The sequence below is a fragment of the Bidens hawaiensis genome, unplaced genomic scaffold (assembly GCF_021521415.1).
Source record: "Bidens hawaiensis isolate Kalapana, Puna unplaced genomic scaffold, B.hawaiensis_p1.1 tig00001961_1, whole genome shotgun sequence".
Classification (NCBI taxonomy): domain Eukaryota; kingdom Viridiplantae; phylum Streptophyta; class Magnoliopsida; order Asterales; family Asteraceae; genus Bidens; species Bidens hawaiensis.
This window is the reverse complement of record NW_027491109.1, coordinates 101,414-127,540: the sequence shown is the minus strand read 5'-3', so window position 1 is coordinate 127,540 and position 26,127 is coordinate 101,414. Positions and strand designations below refer to the sequence as shown.

The following is a 26,127-nucleotide window of genomic DNA, read 5'->3' as shown; positions in this document are numbered from 1 at the left end:
CATTAACTTGTGATATTTTTAGCATCTATATTGTGTGCTTTATACCAAATGTCAATTATGCATAAAGAAACAAGATATACTACACATCAAGCAAAAAAAATCCAAAATTGATTTAAATGACATAACTTCAAATAAATAATAAATACATATATAAATAATACAACATTCAACTTTGTATTGTTTTCTCTTGATAAACTTGTAAGCATCCTTACACCCTTATCTTCTATAGAATCTTCACATATGGTCCATAAGTAAAATATCATACAAATGGGAAATCAATAAAATATATATATATATATATATATATATATATATATATATATATATTATGGATGTATCTATGTATACAAACATGTAGGGAGACCAGACCACCATAATCATCAATTTTCTTGGATTATGTTCCTAAAATCACTTAATCCTTGTGTTTGCGTATGGTTCACTGATCTGTCACACATTTTCTTTGGATTTGTATTCAATTTGCCAGGTACTTACTCCACCTCTGTTTTTTATGTTGTTAGCAGTTATGAATATTGAAAAAGCATTTAGTTTTTGAGTTAAATTCATAATTCCAACTGAGTGTTGGTTCTTTATTATATAAATAAAGAAGACATAATTACAAATTTTGTCCTTTAAAAAAAGCCAAATTACGGTTCGTGTCCTTTTCTAAGTTTCCTTGCAGGCGGTGTACTTTAAACTTTTTTTTTCTACACGTTATGTCCTTTACGCTAACTGGGTTAGAAAAACTCAGTTAAATGCCCTCACGTGAGGTGCATGTGAGGGCATATTAGTCTTTTTGCCTACCTGCAACTACTTCTTTCTTCTTCATTTTCACTGCTGCTGCTTCTTCTTCTTCATCACCATACCTCCCACTCTTCTTCTTAACCATCTACCCCTTTCTTCTTCAGCCATCACCGTCACTCACCACATCTCCCGCGTAGAGGAGCTCCTAACTAGTTCGGAGGACCAATAATCCACCGCCTCCTCACCATTAATTAATTTTCCGACCAACCACCCCCCATCGCCACCCACGAATCATCTTTTCACCATCTTCCTGCAAAAACCCTATACCCTAACTTGGAATCCCTATTGTGAACCAACAACCACGGATCTCTTCCTTCCAAATCTGAATATCGAGACCTGCAAGACCAATCGGAAGAGAAACAACTCATACCACCATGACTAGAAGCTGAAAGAGCCGCGGGTTCGTTTCTGATTTAGATCCGGTTTAGGGGGTAATTGTTACAGGTGAATTGGATGGTAGTTAGACGGATTCTAGGCGGCTGTGATGTTCAGAGGGTGGTTGGCGGTAACATAGAAGAAAGATCGTGGGTATAGGGGGGTGGTTGGCGGTGATAGGGTTTTTGGATCGTGGGTACAGGTGAATTGGATGGTAGTTAAGGTGAATTGGATGGTGGTTGGCGGTAACATAGAAGCTTAGATGGTGTTTAAGGTTTACAAGGGAGAAATAAAGAAGAAGAAGATGGTGAGTGAGATGTGGTGAGTGACGGTGATGGCTGAAGAAGAAAGGGGTAGATGGTTAAGAAGAAGAGTGGGAGGTATGGTGATGAAGAAGAAGAAGAAGCAGCAGCAGTGAAAATGAAGAAGAAAGAAGTAGTTGCAGGTAGGCAAAAAGACTAATATGCCCTCACATGCACCTCACGTGAGGGCATTTAACTGAGTTTTTCTAACCCAGTTAGCGTAAAGGACATAACGTGTAGAAAAAAAAAGTTTAAAGTACACCGCCTGCAAGGAAACTTAGAAAAGGACACGAACCGTAATTTGGCTTTTTTTAAAGGACAAAATTTGTAATTCTGTCAATAAAGAATCATAGTAAAAACGGAGATGGTGTAGCGGGCACAGAATCATATTGAATGAATAATAGACAAACTTACAATATGCATCCCAATATATAGAACAACCTCAATCCTATAATTATGGAGAATATTGGACTTTCCCTAGATACATATACTTATATACATCAAATATTCCTTCGCCATTAAGCAGCCGCATTTAAATAGTGAGTTTTGCGGAAAATCAAATTTGTACGAAACTCTTCAAATAATTGTCTTTAAAGTCCTTTGGTAAAAATATCAGTATACTGGAATGAGGATGGAACATGGAGAACAAGAACATGGCCTAGCCGAACCTTTTCATGAATATAATGAATACAATTTCCACATGTTTGGTGTGTTGGTGACTTGGTGTTGAATCGGGTTGTTGAAAAGATAAACAACAGAGATGTTGTCAAAATATACAATTGTGGCACGCCAATTGGGCAAATATAATTCGAGCAATAAATTGTGGAGCCAGCTAGCTTTGGCAACACCGCGATATTCAGCTTCTGCACTTGAACGCGACACCGATGCTTGGCGCTTAGGAGATCATGAAATTGAGCTACAACAAACTCAGTCCCACTCAGCTTTTGTTAATACTAAGATGACTTTATTCCTAAAACTTGGGCTCGATTTTTTTTAACTTTTCAAGACGAAACTGACATGGACACCAAAACTATACACCCTCTAACAAATAACTTAGGATTTGTAGTAATTACCAAACTCAAATTGATTTCAACCAAAAGATCTTGTCAAGATGTTTAAAATGAACTGAATATTTTATATGGCACATTATCTTATTTAAAAAATTATCAATGATATTAACTTATTTTAAAAACTTATTGATAGTTATTAAAATTTATTACTAATAAAGATATAATAAAAGAGCAATAAAACAAATAGGTAGAATACTTATTAAAAATAGAATTTAGTCATTAGTGTACCCATTGTTTCTATAGAATGTTAAATATGTAATAAATACAGATTATATTGCATTTTATTAAATATTTGAAGTATTGTAAATTATAAGACCAATATCACCAATTAATGTAATAAGTATATATGTATTTTGTCACCATCACTTTTGACCCAAATTTATTACCAAATTTCAATACTAAAAGTCATTTGATTTTTCACTTTACTTTTTACAGATTTTGTAAACAGGTAGAGAAAATGATGTTGAAAAATAATGAGTTCGTAAGATTAAGTAATAAAAATTCAAAGATGGTGCAAGTGGGAATAACACTTATTGTGTTGTGCGGGTTTTCGTTCAATCTTGGTAGCATTTTTTGTTCCGAAAAGAATGGATTTGTCATTATGGAATCAACTGAATCTCAAAAAAGAACCATTTCAACTTCGGTCCAAGTGAAATATATTTCATTCCCACAATGCAGTGCTGATTTACAAGACTACACACCTTGCACAGATCCTAAGGTATTGTGTCGTGTAGGGTGACAAGATAAATGGGTTGATAACATGTTAAAGCTAGTTCGATTATAGGATTTTAATCCATTTGATTACTTTTTAGCTAATACTTTTTTACTTTATATGTTTTCCCTTTTAATTACTATTTATTTGACTTATGTTACATATTGCATTTTAAGCTGAACTTTTATTTATGATTGGGTTAGATTTATTTGAGTTAAATCATTGTCCAAATTATCCATTATATCCTCTATATGAATTAAATTTGTATGCTTTATGAAAATACTTGTTTGCTTAACCACATGTGATTTATGATTTGGGTAAGTAGAGATGGAAGAAATACGGAAAACAAAGACTTACATATATGGAGCGCCATTGTCCATCACCTTTTGACAGGAAAGAGTGTCTAGTACCTCCACCCGATGGCTACAAGGAGTCGATCAAATGGCCAACAAGCAAAAATGAATGTTGGTATAGGTAAAGATTCCATCTTTGTTAATGTTTATAGTCATTTAGATTAAACTTTGATCACAATTTATTCACCTTCATAACCTTTTTGTTTAAATATACTTTAGGAATGTCCCATATGATTGGATTAACAAACAAAAATCTAATCAACATTGGTTAAGGAAAGAAGGGGAAAAGTTTTATTTCCCCGGTGGTGGTACTATGTTTCCTGATGGTGTTGGTGCTTATATTGATCTAATGCAAAACTTAATTCCCGGAATGAAAGATGGGACTGTTCGTACCGACATTGATATCGGTTGTGGGGTGAGTTTTGTGCATTTGCTTTCTTTACATAAAGTCATGGCAGGCCTAGGTTTTTTTTTTCCACCAGGGTTGGTTTTTTAAAGGCCCGGGTGCCTTTTAATTTGATTTTCCAATTTCAATTCGGTCAAGTCACACAGATAATAACCTTTATTGTTGAAACTGGTGAAACTAAGAGCTGCAATTAACAACATTTTATCTCTAGGTTGCTAGTTGGGGAGGTGACTTGCTTGATCGTGGTATTCTTACAGTTTCTCTTGCTCCTAGAGATAACCACGAGGCGCAGGTTCAGTTTGCCTTAGAACGCGGGATTCCTGCCATTCTTGGAATCCTATCAACGCATCGTCTCCCATTCCCTTCTAGTTCATTTGACATGGCCCATTGCTCTAGATGCTTGATCCCATGGAAAGAGTTTGGTACTTTTTTAAACTTTTGACACAACGATGCTGTTTTACATGATGCAGTCCAATTGTTTTATAAAATACGCCGGTGACATTCAGGTGGAATTTATCTTCTTGAAGTGCAAAGAATCCTCCATCCAAGAGGCTTTTGGGTCTTATCGGGCCCGCCTATAAATTACGAGAAACATTGGAGAGGTTGGAACACAACAATCGAAGAACAAAAAACCGAGCACCAAAAATTTCAAGAGCTTCTATCTTTAATGTGCTTTAAGTTATACAACAAGAAAGACGATATTGCAGTGTGGCAAAAATCCACAAACAACAACTGCTACAAACAACTCAATACTCCAGACAACTACCCGCCAATATGTGATGATAGTATCGAACCCGATTCAGGATGGTACACCCCCTTGAGGCCTTGTGTACATGGACCCGACCCAAAATACAAGAGATCGATCCTGTAATCAATTGCAAAATGGCCTGAAAGATTGCACGTAGCTCCAGAACGGGTTAACGGTATTCGTGGCAACTGTAAAGGTGCATTCAAGCACAAGGATGGCAAGTGGAAAAGCAGAGTGAATCATTACAAGAAGTTGCTTCCGATTCTGGGAACCGATAAAATCAGAAATGTGATGGATATGAATACGGTTTATGGTGGTTTTGCTACAGCTTTAATCGAGGATCCACTTTGGGTCATGAACGTTGTCTCTCATATGCTCCCAATACACTTCCAGTGATCTTCGATAGGGGTCTCATCGGCACTTTTCATGATTGGTATGTAAGAATAAATGTATTTTATATATTTATTTATATGATCATCATTATCATTTATATTATCATAAGATCAAAATAATTAAATTATATACCTTATAATATATTATCTTGATAATTGTTGATGAGCCATATTACCCTTACTTATTAATAAAGGGGTTCCCAACGGGTGTATATATATGGAGAGAATAATTAACATCACAACCTAACCAAATCACACATCATAAAATTCATGTGCCTCCCTCTCTCTCATAATTCGTTTTTTACAAAACCATAATTCCGTCATTAACATACATCCTAAAGGGAAAATCGACCAAGCTGGCAATTAATCATGTCGTCTGGATCATACTCATATGTTGTAATAGGTACACAAATAGTTATAGGTTTATCACATCATTCATGTTTTCGATTACTAACGTGAACAACTTATCAACATGGTAACTTATAAATACATAATTGTTATAAGCAAACACTGAGTAAATAAATTTCATGTATGCTAATTTTAATTTAGGAGCATAGTCTAAAATAAAACAATTAGAAATCTAACAAACCGTAACTAAAATCGACTAAACTACCTGTTTTTATCTTTTTTTAGGTGTGAAGCATTTTCAACTTATCCTCGAACGTATGATCTCCTTCATGCAGACGGACTCTTCACAAGTGAAAGTCATAGGTAAGCAATTATATTACTTTGTTCTTTATCACGGCTGCTTTAGGTCAAACATATTTAGTTGACTTTATGACAAATTAATGTTGTTATTGACTTATTGGATCTTTGTCGGCAGCTGACCCTCTTCTTCTTAACTATGGTCTATGGGTTATTCTTTTTTTCTTTTCTTCTTTTCCTTTTAACCGTCACTCTTTTATTAACTGGCTTGTTGCTTTGACAATGACTATTTTGTCTAGATGTGATATGAAATACGTGTTATTGGAAATGGATCGGATATTAAGACCAAACGGGTACGCGATCATTAGGGAATCGAGCAATTTTGTAGAAGCCGCCGTTACAATAGCGATAGGAATGAAATGGGATTGTTTTAAAGAAACCACCGAATATAATACTGAGACCGAGAAGGTTCTAATTTGCCGGAATAAACTTTGGTACTCGAAGCAAAGCTCGTAACAAACCCGACCAAAAAAATTATTAAAATTATTTTTGTACCAGGCGTAAGGTCACTTTAATTTTATATCAATTAATAATGTACAACTTCTATATCATGAGGTAGAAGTTATTACTACACATTGTGCACCTTTATAGCATGAGATACAATCATACAAGTTATGATGGTTTTATTCTTGTGAATTGTGATGTATATATGTCTCCAACTCTAAGACTACCCGCAATGCAACAGCCTGCATTTACTAAATGCATCTTAGTCATCACTGTCACATCAGCGTTTTACTCGTCCTTTATACATGCATCCTCTCTCCTCTTTTTAACTCCAACCCATCATTTCTACATGCAACCTATCTCTTCCACATCATTATTTCTTTTTTAATTTTTATTTAAAAACTTTTATTTTGTAGTTTTAAAAAATATTTAATAAATAAATGTAAAAATATATTTAAATAATAAACAAGATAAAATTAAATAAAAATTAAACTTGCATTACATAAAAAAGTTACATTTCCTAGAAAAAGTAAAACACATATATTTAAATTAAAGTAGAATTAAGAATAAAAATCAAAATAAAACTTAATGAAACCATAACCTAAAATTAAGTTTTTTTACTCGGGCAAACTAGTCGCTATAAACTAGCCGTTAAAAAACTAGTCGTTAGAAACTAGCCGTTAAACTATCCGTTAGAAACTAGCCGTTAAACTATCCGTTAGAAACTAGTCGTTAGAAACTAGCCGTTGGGAATTTGAATTTTTTTAGTTATACTAGCCGTTGGGAGTTTAAAATTAAATTGCATAAAAAGAAATTACATTTCCTAAAAATAAAGATACATAAAAAGAAATTACATTTCCTAAAAATAAAGATACATGAAAAGAAATTACATTTCCTAAAATAAAAATACATAAAAAGAAATTACATTTTCCTAAAATTAAAAATACATAAGCAAGCGTTAAATACGATTGTAGCCGTATTTCTCGCGGATTTCAGCGCACATTGCCTCGTGTTCAGCTCGTTGAGCTGGATTCATGTAAGTCGTGTCAAGTAAGAGTAATTTTTTTTGTTTCATCTCGAGCTTCTTTTCCTCAATTTCATAGAATTTATCAATTCTATGCTCGAATTTGCTGATCGATTCACTCTTAGCACGATTGGTCGAGGATATCTCATCAATAAGCTTTAGCTTCCTCATGTCGTATTCAGACGACTCTATTCCTGCTTTGCCCTTTAGCTTGGCTTTGGCCTTGTCCCTCCCAATTGGACGTGTTGGAGCAACCTGCTGAACTTGAACTTCAAAGTCTTCATTATTAACATCTTCAAGTGATATTGTGATTTCAGGAGATTGACCAAAGTTGGCATCGGAAGCAGAACTCGTATACCCCCCCCCCCTGAGCTGTTACTTTTTGTTCTTTTAGGTGGTTGAAAACCATGAACATGCGTAGCATATTTGTACTTACGATGATCTTTGACAACATTCCATACATGCTCGTATGCGAAAGTAGCAGAAGTCTTGTTAGATGGATCGTTGATATACAATTGTTTAACTTCTTGGATGTACTGGTCATCTGACCAAACGCTCCTGTAACGAGATTTCACTTGTAGATACAATTCATTAAATCTATTCACCTTAGATTTAAACATATGCCAATGGCTCCGTAGATTGTGAGCATCTCGTGGAATTACAGGTTCACTTTCATTATAATATTTTTCAACCTCACTCCAATAGGCATCCCCAGTTTGGTTGTTGCCAATGATTGGATCCACGGAACTTGAAATCACACCTTGGGCAAGCAACACCTCCACTATTAGGCCACTTTTGACGACTCGTCTTTGTTGGTTGCTCGTCATTCTTCTCAGTCACCATCTTGCTTGGCTTCTTATTCTTTATCTTTTTTTTTGGCTTTGCCTTTGATGGTGATTCCACAAGATCTTCTTGAGTTTGCTGAAACTAAGGTTGTTGCATTTGGGAGGTTTTTTGAAGCTGTTGCCATTGAAGAAATTGTTGAGGATCAAAAGCAGGTTGTTGAAACTGTGGCATGACAGGAAATTGTCCAAATTGCGGGAATGAAGGTCCTTGTTGAAACTGGGGATATGGTTGTTCTTGTGAAAACTGAGAAAGGTTTTGTGATTGTGAGAAAAGAGGGAATGATGGTTGTTGTTGTTGTTGTGGGTTTTGTTGATCATCATCATCGTTTAACAAACCAGTGAAAGAAAATTGCTGTCTTCGATCCATTTTGAAAGTGTGATGTTGAAAAAATTTGAGAGTTTGTAAGATTTTGAGGTGAAAAATGAGTTACTATTAATGGGTATTTATAGGGAGAAAAAACTAGCCGTTTTTTTTAAATATATTTGTAAAAAAAAAACTACAACTTATCTAGCCGTTCATGGCTTTTTCACTTTTAAAATTGCTTTTTTTATTTAATAAAGTATGTGATTTTTTAATAACAAAAATAAATTAAATTACGTGGACCCCACATTAGGGTGCATTTGGTTGCACTTGGAGGAAGTATGTGCATCCTCTCCTTTATACTCCAATGCATCCTTCTACATGCATCATTCATGTCACCAAGTGCATCCTCTCCAAAGTAAGCATTGGAGAGAGTCTGAGTGCATGTAAAATGAGATAAACATGGGGAATTTTCTGATTTCATTCATTGGAAATAGATTTGTAATTGTTGTATTGCATAGGATATAAGAGTGATAGACGGTGGGTTTGAGTAAATAAATAAAGAAATGGTTAACAAGATACACTCATGCATGTGCTCATGCTTCATCGTCTATTTTTTTATTAACCACCAACAAACATAGAATTGTCTAGGTATTTTGTACGAGATGACCCAATGGCTAAATGCTATTATTAGTTGGCCTAACTCGGCCGTACGGAAACCTTAAACGCCTCTCAGTTATCTCCAGTTACAAGGAAAACTCACCCGTTCGAAGGCCCGTGCTAGTAAAACATGGACGTCCTCAGGATCGAGCAGGAGATTACAAAGTTCTCGGTCTTCCTTCATTGAGTCACTCATGCCTTCCCAAAGTGTTATATGTAAAGATCGAACCCAGGTCTCCATTGAAGAACTCATGCTTCATCATCTATTAATTTCCCTTTTTTTTATAGTATAAGTGTTATTATATATTTAAATAATTTAATTCAAAATATTAATATATATGTAACTTTTTCATTAGAATATCATACAAAATATTATGCATTTTTTGTTATTTTATTTGATATCGCTTTTTGCCATGTTTCTTTCTAAAAGATATAACGATTTACCGGGATAAAGTTGCTTTGTTGAAAACTTTTTAACATGAAGTTCATAAAGCTTGACGTTTATTTATTTTTTGTATTGTGTCAACTATCAGATGAATATTGTATAAATGAGACGTTATTCTATTTTTATATTTTTCTTTAGCTTCGCACTTTTGTGATGTATATTTGTAAATACTCTATTTTATTTTTATAATAATTTTTAACTTTATACTTATGTGATATACATTTTTCACGCTCATCACAACTGATCGAAGATCGTCGTCAGTTTAAAATAAAACATAATTAATCTTCATATACAAAATAAGTAAAGTCTCATGTCTACGAGTATCATATAGTTACTAGCGATCATTTAACTATTTTATACTAAAATCTATGATCATCTTAAAATATACAAAAACGAAGCAATATTAAGGAAAGTGAAAATAAAACAATACAAAACCAAAAGGTTAAATGGTTAGAAACATGTCTAACGCTTAATAACGTTCATGCAACAAAGTTGCACACAAATACTAAAAACAAACCCTACACCTAGTTGTGATGGTATGTTGTTTAGCTATATATTATCGCTATAAAAATGATGAGATTTTGTGTATGAATGCACGATTAATTATCCAAATAGTAGAAAGCCTTAGTAAAACACTCAAATTGAGAAATTAGAACGATGTACTTGTAGTTGGATCGACATTGGTGTACTTATGAACTGATCAATCTCCTTTTGTTGTTTTTTTTGGATCAAATTGTTACAAACCGAATGAAGTTGACTCAGCTCATTTACAATTGAGTTGGTTTCAAGCGAGCTTTGAGCTATTTGAATAATCCTAACTCAACATAGTTATTACCAAAATAAAAAAAAGGGTTTAATATAATACAACATATATGTATTGTCAAGTCTCATCAAATTACCTAAGTCAAATGCCAAGTCACAAATCAGTATTATAATAATAATAATAATAATAATAATAATAAAAGTTACCCGTATATAGAGCATTAAAATTTGGGTTTAACTTAAACAATCTAAACAAGTAAAGCCATGGTCAAGCTTGAATTATGATTCTACGGTTGCAAATAAGGTTAACCGAGCCAGCTCGTTTACAACTTAATTGATTTTGAGCAAGCTTTTATCTAACAACTTTCGAGTTACTTAGGAGATGCTACTGATTCGAATCTTATTCGTGACAAAATGTTGTGCCTGAGGCCCTGAGCCAATGGTTTTATCACAGTGGGCTTTTGAATGGCTAGCCAGGTCACCAACGTTATTAGCGATGACAGACGTGAGTGTTCCTTTTTGTTTATTGGGTGTATCCGGGTGACGGGCTAAAGAAAAGATAATAATGTTTATTAGCAAGTAAACGTAAAAGAGTGGGAGTTGCGTAATTAATACAGGAAATCAATGTAGTATAGTATCGTTACGTGAAAAGCCATCTGTCTCTTTCTTTTTATTAATATTAATTCACCCTTCACCAACAACTACTACCGACAACTAGACATCACCGGACTTCACAAAATTCATTAACATTACCAAAATTTTGTTAGTTTCGTTGATATGTACTTAAGTACATAACTTTATTATTTTAAATAAATCTTTTAGCATTGTTTTAAAATATTAACAAAAAAAACATTTTCCTTTTTATATAATAGTACCCATTAAGAGGCTACAATAACATAAAAGAAATTTTTTAAGTGAATCAATCATATTATACTTCTACATGATTTAATAGAAACACTAAAAGAGACTATTAAACTACGTCTAAGTCCTAATCTTAAAATAGTTTTTTAAACTTTAAAATTTAATAGTTACAACTAAAAGCGTCTCACTTGTGTGGAGTTTATTTACAAGCAATAATAGTTTTTTTTTGTTTATTTAAAAAGAAAATTCACTATCAATCATTATGATGAAAGCGTAAGAGTTGGTTATAGACATAAAATTCAATTAAATATGATTTAACCTTGATGTAGCTTTCTCTTTTTTCTTCGATACGACAAGGCTTAAATATTATCTATAGTATAGTTTAATCATTTGAAATTTTATAACATACACAAAATAAAAGAGTTGTGATCACAGTTCACAAATTTTACAAGAGATTGGAAAAAAAAATTGGTTGAACCAGTAACTATGATTATTGAATGCGACAAACCAAAGCTAGTCGAGATGGTTGGATTGGTTGGACTAGCCAACGGGTCAAAATTATCGATTTTGATGGTTTAAAGTTTAAACTAGCTGGTTTGTTTTTAATCAAATTGTTAGTTGCCATAATGCATTACATGGTATTAGTTATTTATCAAACTCCACAAATGATTTTGAACTACAATACTTTTTAAATCAAGCATGTACGTTACTTTACTGGTTTAACAAGTTTCTTATAAAGCATAACTAAGTCATAGCGTTATGTTTATGAAACACAAAATTACCAAAGAAACATATAAAAATTATAGTTCAAAAGATACACGACAAACAAGTTACAATAATAACTATAATGTAATATTTACAAACACATATATACACCATTGCTTTGCTTTTGGTTGTCACTTCGTTTACTTTTTCTAATTCATGATATAGCATCTACTTTTGCACCATATATTGCATGACCATGCATGTGTAACCAAAAGCCAATTTGTTGTCATAATTGAATCAAAAATAAAATCTAACATTGGCATCGTGAAAGTACCGAAACCACAAAGTAATTTCATAATTTAGGCTGCCAAAAGTGCAACACATTTTATACTTTTTTGCCTTGATTTTGACTAGAAACTTTTTTTTCCCTAAACTGTAAAATATTAAAAATAACCTGTTAAAAAAATATCCAAAATCTCGTCTCCACTACACAAAGAAGAGCCCGCCACCAAACACAACAACAAACTATATGAAACTAAATTTACACCATCAAAACACGCAGATCCAAAATATCTTTAACCTTAAAACCAAAGATTGAAGGTACCTTACACCAATGGCTGATACACACTTTTGAATTTATATTACTTTTTTTGTAATTAATATAACTAGGTCTCTTAATTGTACATACTTCATGTTCTTGTAATATCATTGAATTATTTTACGCAGGTACGAGTGTGACCACATATGACATATGTAACATGAAATCGAAAGCGATAGCACAACACATTATCATGTGCAAATGTTGCCTGTTGTTGCCTTGTAGTAATTACGAACATGTAATGTTGCGTTTTGAAGTTTGATTAGATTAGAATAACAATTTGTGAAAAAAAAAAGTTAGTGTAAAACTATATTAACACAAAAACAAGAAAGTGAACGTAGAGTGGTTTGTGGTCCCTTTTATGAATTTAATTTAAACAAATTTTTTCTACTTTCAGTTGTAGATCTAGAATTTTAGTAAGTGGGGCAAAAAAGCAGGTTTGTTGAAACGGGTCAATATTTTTACATTAATAATAATAATAATAATAATAATAATAATAATAATAAAACTTATGGAACCCATTGCAAGAAAGAAATTTGAAAACAAAGAAAGGAACAACGTGATTTTGATTATCTGATTCGCTCTCGTGCCCGACTAATTCCTACTTGAGGCTTGAGTGACAATTTCCGATCAAGTTTCAGCTAATCGTATGGAAAGTGAAAACCATTTAGGTCAAATGGAGAGTGAAACGATTTGCTAATGTTGAATACAAATTAATGTAGGTTTGAGAATGCGTATGACGCCCTAGGTATGTCTTTGAATCATGTCAAAGTCACTTTGATGTGGGCCCAAGTGTAGAAGATCGGGTCATGATATTTCTGGAGGCCCTAGATTACGCTTCCAGAGGAGCTGCATGAAAATGGGCAACATGCCTTTGTTTCAAGCGTGCTACCAGTCAAAACGACCGTTGGAACATGGGCCACGTTGTGGTAACCTACGGTAGGCGGGTTATCCCGTTTATTTTTTCAAAATAGGCCTTTCATATAGATACATTTTTAGGCCACTTTTATGTTTTTTGTCTACTTTTTCGGTCTTCACTTGGGTTGTTGTTGGGCCTGTGGTTGTTTGTGTCGGCCCAAGCCCATTTTGGATGTATATTTAATATGTTAACTTACTTTGTGACTGATCATTGATCAGAATTGAATAAAAATAATTTGATTTTTCAAATTCTTGTTTTTTGGGGTCGAATTTGAGGGTTTGGGGAAGCATCTTAACGGGTCTTCCAATAATCAACGTGATTAACCTTCGGTTTCTAATAGTACGATGCATCACACTTTCATATTGAAATTACGATGTTGTTTCCACCAATTACTACCGTTCGTCTCACTAAAATGTCAAAACTGACAATTCGTCCAATTTCCTACGCTTGATGTCATTGCAATGAGTTTGATTACTCAACAAAATGTATTTAGTTAAACTTAAGCAAGTACATTTTCCTAAAATTCATGCTCCATGTACATACGTGTATGCGTATCCCCAAGTCTCCTAGTCCCATAATTATATAATTATACTAACTGTTGTATAAATATTTAGTCAGTAGTCGGGCGACGAAGTGGAGACTAGGTATTAATCAAAAATCAAGATTAATCAGGATGAATCGAATCGGACTTTGATGTACAATTTTCAGTATTATATATACACCTACACATTTTATATGCAATTTTCAGCTTTATATATAAGGTTTATTGGATTTTAATAATCCATATTGAACAGTATTGGCCGATAATAATCCCTATTCATTTTATCGCCACTGGCGGTCCCAAATTTAAAAAAGTTGGCCCCCGGTGGTCCCCGTTAAAAAGGACTTAACAACGTTATACTTTTTTTCCGAATTTCAAACTAATGTATTAGGGATTTTGATCGGAAGGAGGATACAAATCGAATAAGGTAAAAGTTAGCTCGAACAGTGATCCAAACGGCTTGATTTGTCTAAACACTCGAAATTGAAGCATTATTTCGTCGTTTTGGATCAACCTTTCGAGCTAAATTTTACATCAATCGATTCGTATCCTCCTTTCGATCAAAAGCCCTAAAACATTAGTTTGAAATTCGGAAAAAGTATAACGTCGTTAAGTCATTTTTAACGGGGGACCATTGCGGGCCAACTTTATTAAATTTGGGACCGCAAGTGGCGATAAAATGAATAGGGATTATTATCGGACAATACGATTTAATAGAGATTATTAAAATCCAATAAACCTATATATAACAAACACATTTTGGTCGGAAATTGACTGGAATATTGCTGGAAACCGTTGATTTTAGCTTGATTCTCGCCGGAAACCGTCTATTTTGGCCAGTACCTCGTCAGAAAAAGCCGACTAAGTCCGATTAATCCTGATTTTAGCCGGATTTCACCATTGACCGATTAGCACAAATTTAATCGGTGGGGGGTGGGAACTAGCAATTAATCAGGAATTAATCGGCGCATGGTCGGAATTTGTACAACACTATACATTAAACTTTAAGAAAATGTCACAAATTTAAAAGTCTGGATAAAAACACATTGAAATAGAATTGTTTGAAAAATTTTGGATTCAAAATTCAAATACGACAATAATTAAAAGAAATCCGTCTTTCTAGAAAAAAATGTTAAAATGTCAAATTTAGCTCATGAAAATAAAAAACAAATAAAAAATATATAATTTAACAAGATTCAAAAAAATAATAATAATAATTTAACAAGATTCATTATCTAAAAAACTTGAAAAAGGTAAAAACTTTATGTTTTTTTTCCATGCCAAACATAGAAACAAAGTTACAACCTTATCTACTGTCAGAATCTTTATATATGTACTTGGCAGTTTAACCCCATGTAGAAAAAAACAGAGAAAAAACCATTAAAAGACACAAATCAGAGACACAAGCAAAGAACATTAAACTTTCTATTACTTTTTTTCTTTTATTAAAAAATAATAAAAAAAAAACAAGACAGAAATGGGAAATCTATGAAAATAAAAGACAGCCAAGCAGAAGGTGTAAAAGCAGTAACTTTTTATGGTAATCATCTCAAATATGTATATATATACATACATGTAGGGATCCATGTATGTTCTTAGATTTTGTGTCTCAAAACACTGAATCTTTGTGCTTGTGTATGCTTCACTAAACTGTCCCACAAATCTTGGAATATTTATTGACATTTTGCTAGGTACTTACTCAACCTCTGTTTTTAATATATATTAGTGTTCTTGCTAGATCTTTACTCAAGCAGTGTTTTTTAAAGAATTTGATACAACCCTGATTTTTTTTATTGTGAATTATATTTTGTTTATAGTTTCTTGATCCAGATCTGATTTTAAGATATGGGTTGAATTCGTTTGGTTAAAGTTCTTGTGAATCTTGAAAAAAAATCAAATTTTTACTTGAATTCTTGACTTTCAGCTGAAGTTTGACAGCATTTTAATGGATTTGATAGGGGTTCACTTAATATGGTTAAATTTCTTGTGAATCTTGAATAAAAATCAAATTTTTACTTGAATTCTTGATTTTTAGCTGAAGTTTGACAGCATTTTAATGGAGTTGATATATGGCACATTTTTTTTATTGTCAATTATGTTTGGTTTTTAGTTTCTTGATTCAGATCTGATTTGAAGATATGGGTTCACTTCATTTGATTAAATTTTTATAAATCTTGAAAAAAAAACATTTTTGTATTGAATTCTTGATTTTCAGCTGAACTTTGACAGCATTTTCAATGTATTTGATCTGAAACTAACTTGATTGATCTTCAAGAATCAAGATCCACTTTTTTATTACTTGATTGATCAATCAAACACTCCATTCAATAGTTGTTGAGAACCTGAGATCTGTTTCTTGATTGATACTCCAATCTTCAATCAACCTCAGTGGGCACAAACAGTTAGGACCCTACAAGACTTTTGTCCTGTAATTTGGCCCCAAATTTCATGTGATTTGTTTCATAAAGTTAAATCTGACATTGACATATTATGCTATGTAGTATTGTAGTAGTAATTGCCACTAGTCACCAGATCTTGAAGTTAATTATTAAAACTTTTTACCATCAGATCTACACTTTGCTGTCTATTAATAGTTTAGATCTGTCCTTGACTTCAATAACACAGTTTCTATTTACAGTAAGCTTTAAGATCTATGTCTGTTTTCAAGAAACTGTCTTGTTTATCTTTCCATTTATGAAATAAACACTTATTTAGATAAAAGTTTGGATCTTGATTAGATCCAAGTTAATATCTCATTTATTTTGTCGGTTAGAAGGAGATCTAAGACCATGTGTAGTCATAAAGCCCCACTCTCAGGCATTATGCGACACGTGGCGCCCAGTCAGAGTTATGGTTTTATACAAAAATAGAGTGTAGTCATAAAGCCTCCATAAAGCCATAAGTGTAGTCATAAAGCCTCCATAAAGCCATAAATTTATTATTTTATTATTTTTATTTTGCCTTCCATGCGCGTTATGTACATAACTTTGAACCTATAACTTTACCTCATAACTTTGAGGGGTGCGGTGTAAGGGAGAGTTATAGGCCATAACTTTACTCATAACTCTCCCACTACACATGGTCTAAAGGCTTTGATTAAGTGGGCCCCACAGTTACTATTTTAGATTTGTTTTTCAGTACAGTTTAAATGTTATGATTCACTCATTTTTTACTTTATTTTATGAGCAGAGTTGAGGAAAAATGAAGCAAAAAGATGATAACAAGCATGATAAGCCTCTCAAGCCAAGTGATAAAAGCTCGAAGGTCCCCATGGGGATAATGTTTGTTGTTTTGTGCGGGTTTTCGTTTTATCTTGGCGGGATCTTTTGTTCTGAGAAGAACGGGTTCGCTGGCACCGACGAAGTTGTGAAATCGGTCGAGTCTCCTAAAAAGTCGGTTTCTACTCCGGTTCAAGTGAAATCAGTTTCTTTCCCTCAATGCAGTGCTGATTTTCAAGACTACACGCCCTGCACCGATCCAAAGGTACTTTTGTCGGGTGGCAACGGGTCATTTTTAGTGCCGGTCAAAACGGGATAGGTTGACTTGGAAATATTTATTTGTTAGTATTGATTTTACAGTACAATACAAATAACTGAAATGGTTAAAAAAAACAGTTTGCATTAGAAATAGCCGGATCAGTTTGACCCATTTGATTATTTCTCAACTTGCACTTGACACTAGTTGTTTTTAACTAACTTTTCTACCTAACCCAACACAGATCAACCCGTTTAGCTGTTATAGCTTATATAATATTTCATCATTAATTAGAATTGACACCATTCATTTTAACTAAACTTTTTAACTTTAACCCAATAATCAACCTGTTAGCTGTTATAACTAAACGAGTCGAAATTGTAATCCTTCATGATTAGCATAAATGGAATTGGCACCATTTGTTTGAACTAAACTTTTTTATTTGACCTGATACAGGTCTACCCGTTTAGCTGGTACATTTAGCTAAACGGGTCAACATTGTAATCTTTTATAAATATCAGAATTCGTGTATGCTTATTCGCATGTGTTCTATGGTTTTTTGTACACAGAGATGGATGAAATACGGACGACACAGGCTTACGTTCATGGAACGACATTGTCCACCCGCTTTCGATAGGAAAGAGTGCCTCGTACCGCCACCCGATGGCTACAAGGAGCCAATCAGATGGCCAAAGAGCAAAAACGAATGTTGGTACAGGTAAAGATTCAATCTTTACCAATCTTTACAATCTTTTTTTATTACAGTTAACTCAAACTACAATTTTGTACATAAAGTGTAATTAATATATAATCATATTGTACTTCAGGAATGTCCCATATGACTGGATCAACAAACAGAAATCAAACCAGCATTGGTTAAGGAAAGAAGGGGAGAAGTTTTACTTCCCCGGTGGCGGTACTATGTTCCCTAATGGTGTTAGTGCTTATGTTGATTTGATGCAAAACTTAATTCCTGGAATGAAAGATGGCACTGTCCGTACCGCCATTGATACTGGTTGCGGGGTAAGTTTTCTCGGATCAAATTTTCTTGCTTATTTTGGATGTTAAATCTCAAATAGTAAACATTTTTTACCGAATACCAGTATTTGTTTTATTCATGTTTTCGGTATCGGTACCATTTGGTTATGGGAATTTTGGTATTTTTAATGGTACCAATACCAATCAGTATATAGTTTATTTTTCAGTATGGTACCGTTCTCATCCCTGATCCTGCAGGTTGCTAGTTGGGGAGGTGACTTGCTCGATCGCGGGATTCTTACGGTTTCTCTTGCTCCAAGAGATAATCATGAAGCCCAAGTTCAGTTTGCTCTAGAACGTGGAATTCCCGCCATTCTTGGAATCATATCAACGCAGCGTCTTCCTTTCCCTTCGAACTCGTTCGATATGGCTCATTGCTCTAGATGCCTGATCCCATGGACAGAATTTGGTACTTTATATTAAACTTTTGTTGCATTTTAGTTTAATGTTTATATGATGCATATCGGTGTTTGACAAAATGCATCAATGACGTCCAGGTGGAATTTACCTTCTTGAAGTACACCGAATCCTCCGTCCAGGAGGCTTTTGGGTCCTATCGGGCCCACCCGTGAACTACGAGAACCGTTGGAGAGGTTGGAACACGACAGTCGAGGAACAAAAATCGGATTACGAGAAGTTACAAGAGCTTCTAACTTCAATGTGCTTTAAACTATACAACAAGAAAGATGATATTGCAGTGTGGCAGCAGTCCACAGACAACAACTGCTACAAACAACTCGATACACCTGACAACTACCCGCCAAAATGTGATGACGGGACCGAGGCCGATTCAGGATGGTACTCCCCGTTGAGACCGTGTGTGGTTGTCCCCGACCCGAAAAACAAGAAATCTAGCTTGAAAGCGGTTGCAAAATGGCCCGAAAGGTTACACGTGGCCCCAGAACGGGTTGCTGATGTTCGTGGAGGGAGTGACGGTGCGTTTAAGCATGACGATAGCAAGTGGAAGAGCCGAGTGAAGCACTACAAGAAGCTGCTTCCGGCTCTCGGTACCAACAAAATCAGAAATGTGATGGATATGAATACGGTTTATGGTGGGTTCGCTGCAGCTTTAATCGAGGACCCGCTTTGGGTCATGAATGTTGTTTCTTCGTATGCTCCGAACACGCTTCCCGTGGTTTTCGATAGGGGTCTCATCGGCACTTTCCACGATTGGTAAGTTTGATGACTTTGTACAATACATTCTTAATCTTGTATGTTTTGTGTATGAACTCACTTGTTTAATCTTTCGTTAGGTGCGAGGCATTCTCGACATATCCTCGAACATACGATCTCCTTCATGTCGACGGCTTGTTCACAACCGAAAGCCATAGGTAAGCTATCGCAGTTTTATTTATAATTTAATGCAACATGTCTAGTAATCTGTCACATCATGTTCCGACATTTACTTTAATATCTTACTTTTTGGTGTAGGTGTGACATGAAATATGTGTTATTGGAAATGGACCGGATTTTGAGACCGAACGGGTACGTGATCATTAGGGAATCGAGCTACTTTGTAGACGCGATCGCGACACTAGCTAAAGGGATGAAATGGGGTTGTCACAAAGAATCAACCGAGTATGATATCGAGACCGAGAAGGTTCTGATTTGCCAAAAGAAACTTTGGTACTCGAAGCAGAGCTCGTAGTTGACTTCAAAGAGTCAAAAGATACAAACTGATTCACAAATCATTCGATTTTTATTGGATACTTATAATCATTGATGAACATCATGAGAAAAAAGAATAGTTGCATTATAGTTTTGTTGTAACAATAGTTCTAAAGTTATTTAATTTTATTATTTTTGTAAGGCTGTGTAAGAACTTGTTAAGGAAATGCTCCTTTTGTTTACACACTAATATCAAGTATTGTACAACTTTTAAAGCATCAAGTACAAGCTATAAATTATAATGAGGCTTTTTTACAACTCTTATGGCATGAAGTACAAAGTTACATTGTAGAAAGTACAAGACATCAGCCAATCTATTTTATTAACCAATTGTGTTTTAGTTATTCGGTCTTTGGTTAATGATTCAGTTATTACACACCCTTAATTGTTATGAAGTTGGGTTGACAATGTTAGGCCATATACAACTTTCATGGCATGTTATACATGTTAGAATGGGACACGAGTACACGGCATCTAGTAACATTAAATGTATGAAATTGCAACATTTAATTTTCATGTGATAGGTCGGCTCATACCAACCAATGGGTCTTAATCCTATGGCAAGGTGGTCCAACTAGTAGATGATTCTTAGCTTTGGATGTTTGGCATCATTCTAGTGAGGTCCTAGTGAGAATATAATAGTGATGGTAACACTTTCAAAATCATACTTCTTTGTATGATACCAAAATATTGAAAATCTTCATGAGCATATATTATTATACAACTAATAGTTCATTCTTGAGTATCCAAAACAATATGGTTTTGATTCGATACGAGAAATTCTTGAGTATCCAACCAAACATAAAAGAAATAGGGAGGAATGTCATGCGGTACAAGCGGTTTCGGCTATTACTTGTTGGGTGATTTGGAATGTAAGGAACAAAAAGACATTCAATGGCTAATATTTCTCGCTAGCCAAGGTGATAAACGACATCAAGATAACTTCATTCTTTTGGGTAAAGCATAGGAGCAAAAATCTTCACTAGATTGGAGAAATGGTGCAGATTTAACTTTGTTAATTTTTCATTGTAAAACGTTTTGTGTTTTATATTTTATTCATTTGTGTCATGTCTATCTGTTCGGTGAGAAGTACATTTATATTCGTTTGTTTAATAAACTAACCGAAAGTGAAGATAAAATTTTTGTTCGGTAAGCTTAACGGACGAACACGGACTGAGGTTGCGTTCATTCAATTCGTGAATGTCCGGTAACGTCTGGTAATGATTATACTTTTTGAAATTAATATGTAATCGTTTATGTTTGTTTGCTCATTAGATTCGGTTATGTATGTTTGTCTATTAATGTTCATTAGTGTCGGTTAGTGTTCGTCTGTCCATTAGGGCCCATTAGTATTCTTTTGTCCATTAGCGTCCGCTAGTATCCGTTTACAATATTAATGAACGGACACAGACAAACTCAATTCCTTAATGAACCGAGTCAACTGACACAAACACCATTTTCCGTTCAGTAGAGCATTCGTGAATCGTCCGTTTGTCTAACAAACATAGGACAAGGTCTCGCCCAGTTCAGCTCGGTCTTTTTACAGCCCTACATGTCTATCATACAATACAAATTAACAATTCATTACATTATCATTATCATAGGTTAACCAAACATCCAAACATAACAATAAAATTGATAATTATCCATTCAATTCCCTCATCAATTTCATTACTTTATACCGAACCGACTCTAACCTCGTCATTTAAAGACAAACCATCTGATTAACGCTGGCCGTCAAATCTTAATGGTTTAGAACGAACGGCTGATATGTGACGTATATATACATAGCAAAAGCTCAAGATGCCACTGTATTGTTATACGTAGGGCTGTTCAAATAGCTCGCGTCTCGATAAAAGCTCGAATGAAGCTAGCTAAAAAAACTTTATTTGAAACGACCTGAGCAGAGTTGGCTCATTTTTTTAACCGAGAGGAACTCGATCCAAGCTCGGCTCGTTTGCTCGCTTTTAGACAGTGTTGTAGCATTCCTGACTAGGTGCCGAATAATCCCCGATTAGTCCCCATTTGTCCAAAATTGGTCAAAATTGTGAATTTTATACGTAAAATTTGGAATATATATGTATATTTGAAAATTTACATATAAATTCCAATTCGATTAATCCCGATTAATCGCTAGTTCTTTCCTCACCGCCTGACTAGCGCCTAATGATTTTTACAACAATACTCTTAGGCTCGTTTAACTTTGAGATCGAGCTGAGCTGATATGTCTTGTTTAATGAGCTTGAACTCACGCTGCCTTGACTCGGCTCGACTTGTTTACCGTTCTAGTTATTTGCATTCACAAGGAGTTTTATAAACTTTTTCCTCATGTTTTGTTTATAGTGTGTAATTTGAGATCAGTGATGTTGTGGAACTGGAAATGATATACATGTCAGTATTTACTGGTTTTGTATCTGTATGTTTGTCAGGAATGAGTTTTTGATAATATAAACTGCAAAGTGTAGACTTGGCGAATACTCGGTAAACATGCGATCACTCACGTGTTATCCCAGCCGTCTCTAAATGCAAGATCCACACCCGTGACAAACACAGTATCTTATACAAGCGTCAGGTTTCTGTCAACTACAGGCAGAGGAAACAAAGGTGAAGTTGATTGGGGATCTGAATCCACGTGGTCAAGTGGCCTAACCAAAGACCATTTTGATGGCGAGGTTGTAGGTGAAAAGGTTGGTGACACTGCTGGTGGTGACACTGGCGGTGTTCCTGGTAGTGGTGTAAGACGGAAGGCATTAGATCTGTCACACGAGGATGATTTAGAAAAGATAAGGAAACAGGCGGCTGCAGCTTCGCGTAGAGATGGGGAATTTGCTAGTAAGTGGGAAGATAGGTTGCGTGAAACTACCATGTTGATGAAGCAGGTGATCGAGCCGGGGGCTAGAGGCGCGTATTTGAAGGATTCAGAAAAGGCGGAAATGTATCGGCTTCATAAGGAGAATCCGGCAGTTTATACGGTTGAGAAATTGGCTAAAGATTATAGGATTATGAGGCAGCGGGTGCATGCTATTTTATGGTTGAAAAAACTTGGACACCCGTTAGATGATTCTATTGAGCAGTTGCTTGACAATTTCCCCGAGTAAGTTAATTTATTGATTGTGATTGCCAAAATCAGTTTTTTGTTAAGTATAATTTATGATTATTTTTATTCTATTATAAGAAGTTTTAAAAGTAATAAGATTATTCAAAAACAAATAAGTTATTTATTTAAGTATAAAAATCAATGAAGTTTTGGATACGAATTATCCATTGTAGAAAATACGAAATTGGAAGATATTAGAAATAGAGAATTGGGAGTGGATATGAAAGTACGTCGATGTTGTACAATAAAAATATAGAAAAAGAAATTTTGAACTTTGATTTTTTTTACGTATTTTCGTAAACCAATGTTGGATTTTTAAAATGACCAGATACAAAAAATCATTTTGCATTTTATAATACAATTGAGGAGGTAATTGATCTATATAGGCTGTAAATGAACGAACACAAGCGAACAATTAAACTATGGGTGTTTTCTTGTTCATGTTTGAGCGTGTTTAGTTTGTTTATGTTTGCTTGTTAATACACAAACATAAACGAATGAACATAACTGAACATAGATGGAAAAACATAACCGAGATAATACCAGTTAAAATTAAACATGAACATCAATCTGCCGGGCCTAAAAATTAACAAAAGTAGAGTAAGTTGTACTGTTGTAGTGGGTTTAAAATAAATAACTGAATTATATAAACAAACTTAAACAAAGGTTAATTAACAAACGTAAATGAACATAAAAGAACAAACTTAAAATATGCGTGAATGAACGAACATTCACAAACATAATTGTACGAGCGAAACAAGTGCTCATGTTTGTTTGTTTAAACTTTAAACGGACATAAATTGACTTTCTGCTGAACAATTCACAGATGGTTCAATGAACGATTGGTTCGTTTACCGGCCTAGGTGTAGAACAATCCTAACTTCTGTTACATATTTATACTATTTATACAAGAACAATTACGTGTCTATAGTATCTATTTTCTTGATATTATTATTATTATTATCATTATCATTGTTATTACTATTTTTGTTATTTGCAGATTTTTTGAGTGAAAGCCCTGCTTGCGGTGCGCACATATGATGTATATATGTGTGAACCCTCGGGTGGGCAAAAGTGAAATTGCACTAATTTTGACGTTATTTTACTAATCTCGTGAAAATAACGTTAAAAGTGACGGACGGTTAATCAGGCATCATGTAGTGGCGTTGATAGCCGAAAGACAAGGGTACATGCACCGATCAGCCGGTGTCCCGATGATTGAGTGCTATGTGCCTTATGTCCAAGGCTTGATGCAAAACTACTATCGAGCCGGGGGTCTCACCGGAAGCAGCCTCTCTATCCTTATGGGGTAGAGGTAAGGCTGTCTACATCTTACCCTCCTCAGACCCTACCATAGCTTTGCTATTGGTGGGATATACTGAGTACGATGATGATGATGATGATGATGATGATGATGCAGATTTTTTGAGTGGCACGATAGAGAATTTCACGTCGCAACTTTACCATACAAACCAGACTTTAAAGTGATGCCCGAGGGTTGGGACGGGACCATCAAGGATCCGGATGAGGTGCTATACGAGATATCAATGAAAGAATCTGAGATTATATATCAGGAGTTCCTTGAGAGGTTCACCTTCAACAAGGCGAAGGTAACCTTAAAAACCAATTTTCTAATTCTCAGATAGCAGCTGTCTTTTTGGAGATGTTAATGTTGTTTTGTTGTTTCATAAACAGATGAATTACGAAGTGAAGGTTCACAAATACAGCAGAAGACGCCCATCAGAGGGGTGGGAAATCACGGTTGAGAAAATGGGGCCTCGTGGGAAGCGTGGGGACGGTGGTGGTTGGAAGTTTAAGAGTTTAGCAGATGGGTCCACCCGACCGCTTAATGACTATGAGAAGATGTTTGTAAAACGAGAGACACCTCGCAGGCGCAAGATTCTACACCCGAAATAGACACTGATGAGACTGAGTGGTGTTGCTTTTGTTGTTAGACAGTTCGGATTCTTGATCAATAATATGGTCTCTTTTTTAATTGTCACATGTAGTGGGACACACCATCATTAATGTTTTCTGCTTTGCAATGTTTTGTTAAGTCACATGTAGCAAGGCTGAAAAACTGGAGCAAAACTATGTTTTGTGGTTAGTATGATGAAAACTGAAATGGATTTCAAACCTTGTTTGTTTTGTATATGGATGGAATATAGAGTGACATGGAAGAGAGTGTGGGAGAGTTAGGTCAATCCATCAGATCTACACTTTGCTGTCTATTAGTACACCACCAGTTAGACATGTCCTTGATTTCAATAACATAGTTTCTATTTATAGTAAGCTTTAAGATCTATGTTTCTTGAATCTGTCTTGTTTATCTTCCCAATTTTGAAGTAAACACTTATTTAGGTATAAGCTTGGATCTTAATTAGATTTGAATCCTGAAACAGTTTGGCTATGTGTTGTACTTGGTTATAGGCCGCTATCCATGCCATGTTGGCACACATGGCATAAGCTTACTTGCTCAATGGGCATTCGATGCACTAAAGAAGCAATGGAGCATACTTGATCCACCAGTGCATTTACTCCATAAGAACTGAATAGGTAACATTTTGTATACTTGCATCATCTTACATAATATAATAATCAAAAGTTATATTTGAAAAAAGTTATGTATTCGTGATTTTTAATTTCATTCACTCAATTCATTTAAGCTCATTTTTATATTAAAAAAAAATAACGCAATCCAAATCACAACTCAAACTTGGGTTGGTTCTTGGGTCAATTGCATCTATCCTCAAACCCGAATATAAACAAATGAAATATAAAAATACCTAATAATGGGGTGCCCCCCTTATGATTTAATTAAATCCATCAAATCCAAAACCCCACATTACCTAATTACAACCCAACATTATTGTTTATGAAG

The 26,127-nt window shown here is 34.6% G+C and overlaps 3 protein-coding genes and 1 pseudogene across 4 annotated transcripts; 3 read left to right on the top strand and 1 right to left on the bottom strand.

Moving 5' to 3' along the window:
• The first annotated feature begins 342 nt into the window (after window positions 1-342).
• Window positions 343-6,518, top strand: LOC143603393 (putative methyltransferase PMT21; annotated as a pseudogene). The gene is made up of 8 exons (XR_013148049.1): window positions 343-484; window positions 2,984-3,266; window positions 3,586-3,734; window positions 3,833-4,028; window positions 4,231-4,441; window positions 4,526-5,200; window positions 5,793-5,870; window positions 6,104-6,518. The product of XR_013148049.1 is annotated as a putative methyltransferase PMT21 (transcript).
• A 748-nt stretch (window positions 6,519-7,266) lies between these two features.
• On the bottom strand, window positions 7,267-8,159 carry LOC143604268 (glutathione S-transferase T3-like). The gene is made up of 2 exons (XM_077080801.1): window positions 7,712-8,159; window positions 7,267-7,625 (listed from the first exon to the last, which is right to left on the bottom strand). The coding sequence occupies exons 1-2, from the start codon at window positions 8,157-8,159 to the stop codon at window positions 7,267-7,269; spliced, it is 807 nt and encodes a 268-aa protein (XP_076936916.1).
• A 7,400-nt stretch (window positions 8,160-15,559) lies between these two features.
• LOC143603383 (putative methyltransferase PMT21) lies at window positions 15,560-20,331 on the top strand. The gene is made up of 8 exons (XM_077080191.1): window positions 15,560-15,660; window positions 17,159-17,452; window positions 18,013-18,161; window positions 18,271-18,466; window positions 18,680-18,890; window positions 18,979-19,654; window positions 19,735-19,812; window positions 19,913-20,331. The coding sequence occupies exons 2-8, from the start codon at window positions 17,171-17,173 to the stop codon at window positions 20,127-20,129; spliced, it is 1,809 nt and encodes a 602-aa protein (XP_076936306.1). The 5' UTR covers window positions 15,560-15,660; window positions 17,159-17,170; the 3' UTR covers window positions 20,130-20,331.
• Window positions 20,332-22,538: 2,207 nt separating this feature from the next.
• Window positions 22,539-25,381, top strand: LOC143604258 (protein GAMETE CELL DEFECTIVE 1, mitochondrial-like). Its single transcript, XM_077080793.1, has 4 exons — window positions 22,539-22,565; window positions 22,615-23,243; window positions 24,667-24,856; window positions 24,942-25,381. The coding sequence occupies exons 1-4, from the start codon at window positions 22,539-22,541 to the stop codon at window positions 25,161-25,163; spliced, it is 1,068 nt and encodes a 355-aa protein (XP_076936908.1). The 3' UTR covers window positions 25,164-25,381.
• Window positions 25,382-26,127: the final 746 nt, after the last annotated feature.